Source organism: Homalodisca vitripennis, unplaced genomic scaffold (assembly GCF_021130785.1).
Source record: "Homalodisca vitripennis isolate AUS2020 unplaced genomic scaffold, UT_GWSS_2.1 ScUCBcl_1863;HRSCAF=6010, whole genome shotgun sequence".
In the NCBI taxonomy this organism is placed as follows: domain Eukaryota; kingdom Metazoa; phylum Arthropoda; class Insecta; order Hemiptera; family Cicadellidae; genus Homalodisca; species Homalodisca vitripennis.
Window position 1 is genome coordinate 92257 of NW_025778026.1, and position 2496 is coordinate 94752.

Sequence of the window (2496 nt, forward strand, 5' to 3'; positions counted from 1 at the left end):
GTTTCAGTCATAAAGTAAAGAGAAATGACCAGTACAATAACAATGTTGAAAGTCAATGATAAATTTCAATTTCAACACAGTAGCGAGTTGTTGTACTCTTGCTAAATCAATATTATTGTTTAAACATCGCTATGAAGGCAGTGGCAAGATATTTTGAGAAAGGTATTTTCTGTAAGATATCTTGCCACACGAGACATTCGCATGTTTGTTCATTAAGACGGAGCCAAATACGCCTTGTATTTTTTGTAGGAGCAGTAATAACACTCTAAATAGCCATTGCCAATTCTCGTTGGACTCTTTCGATAGAAAATGGCCACTGATCATTAGGCTTGCACCAGATTATCTGCACGTGAGAGAGACTTTTCATAATTAGGAAACCTGTAAAAGGGTATAAGTTCATCAGAGTTACCCTTACTGGTGAAACAATAATTACCATTGGAGTCCTTTAAGGTTTTACAGTTGGCACTCTTTAAGTTTTGAGTATGAAAAGCAATCCTCATAAGAAGCAATGCCTGGACTGGTCAATATTTTAGAATGTGAATCTTTATTCACTATATTATAAGTTACATTTAGTGATTATAATGCTTTTGACTGCTGTTCAACCACAGTCCAAGTCAGTCAGAATTGAATTATCTTGATTTAATAAAAACTTAACATCAACAACCAAAACAATCAACAGTTTAAGTTATGTTACAACAGCCTGTTGTATTTTGCCTGTCCCACGAGAGGACATCACAAAGCCTGAGTTTCAATAGGGATTTTACTCGCAATACCACGAGATGATTGTAACGGCCGTTTGTTAATTATTTAAGGCTTATAGAGGGCGCTGTCTCGGAGCTTAGAGGAACATTGACATTCTCATCGCCTCCTTCTTGGCCTCATTTCCTTTACCTTCTCTTTCTTATTAAATAACACTGCACATGTAAACCTCCTCAGACCTGGAGTAGCGTATACGACAGTACTAGTGGTTTTAAGGTTATGTTAATTTTCTCCACCACCTGAGTGGGCCACCTGAAGCTTGCACAACAGTTTTACTTCAAGCATGTCTCGCAGAGGTAAGTTTTAATTTATTAAACATTAATATTTTGTTAATCCAAAATGTTTGTTATCTATTTGATTGTAAAAATATAAGGTTTTTGATAGTATCAAGTATTATACAGTTGTTATGGTAATTATTGCGTTTTGTGCAGTTTAATAATGATGTAGCGTATTCGCTACACTGGGTTCAAGGGTTCAGGTTAACTTTTTCGGGAATGTAGCGCATTTGCTACATTGGGCTTTTAATCTTCAATGTTCAGAGTTATAATAGGCTATGTTATGTGCAGTTTTTGCCTTAAATAAAACTTTAGGCTGGTTATTTTCTTACATTGCATTGATTTAGGCATGATTTTATGTACTCTACGTGTTTTCAGGACTTTGTGACGAGACCATCCGAGACTTGATCGACGTACTCCGGGACGATGTCTCCGACCTCGAGGGTTACGACTCTGATGACTCGGATGCTGATCCAACATTTACACGTGTGAACTTGCAAGAACTAGAGTATGAAGAAGATGAGTCTGTGGTGGAAGAAGATCTACAGCCACCTTTACCCACAAATCCATTAGAAGAAACCCCTAGGCCAAGGATAATAATTTTAAGCATAAAGAATCCTTTGAACCTTTGCCACCAGCACCTGAGCATGTCCCGGATGAAAATGTAATTACAGGTAATCCCTATGACCATTATAAAAGTTACATACCTGAGTTCTTCTACGAATTAATAAGTACAATGAGTAACCAAAATTACTTCAAAAAAAACGGAAAAGAGCTAAAGACATCACCTGAAGAAATAAGAAGGTTTTTTGGCATGACTATAGGTATGTCTTACCTAAGATTTCCTAGAATCCGCATGTACTGGGCAAGTGCAACAAGAGTGCCTATGATCTGTGAGACTATGAGTATGGAAAGGTATTTGCTCCTGAGAAGGAACCTCAAAGTGGTTGATGATGCTTTGATTTCTGATGAGACTAGGAAAAGTAATAAATTTTGGAAGGTACAACCTTTAATAGACACTGTCAGACAAGCGTGTCTTGCCAACCCTAGATCCTCTAAAGTCTCGATTGATGAGCAGATGGTTCCCTTCTGGGGTAGCTGTCCTTCCCGCCAGGTAGTTCGAGGAAAACCAAATCCATGTGGTTTAAAAATTTTTGTTTCTGCCAGCCCTGATGGACTCCCTTTAGATTTTTTTCTGTACCAAGGCGCTGGTGACAGTATTACCGATGATCCTGATTTGAATATAGGAGGCAAGGTTGTAATGCGGTTAGCTGAAACTCTCAATGCAGGCACTATTTTGTAGATAGATCGTTACTTTACTTCTGTTTACCTACTTGATTTGCTCCATTCTTAAAGATTAATGCAAGCCACTGGGACCTTGGATCTTAGGAGGATCCCAAAGAAAATAAAATTCAAATCAGATGCTGAATTGTTGAGAGCAGGTAGAGGGTCTTGGGATCAA

At 38.0% G+C, this 2496-nt stretch overlaps 1 protein-coding gene across 1 annotated transcript; it reads left to right on the plus strand.

The window, feature by feature from the left end:
• The first annotated feature begins 981 nt into the window (after positions 1-981).
• On the plus strand, positions 982-2262 carry LOC124371727. The gene is made up of 2 exons (XM_046830067.1): positions 982-1055; positions 1413-2262. Exons 1-2 carry the CDS (start codon positions 1043-1045, stop codon positions 1700-1702), a joined length of 303 nt encoding a protein of 100 aa, XP_046686023.1. The 5' UTR covers positions 982-1042; the 3' UTR covers positions 1703-2262.
• Positions 2263-2496: the final 234 nt, after the last annotated feature.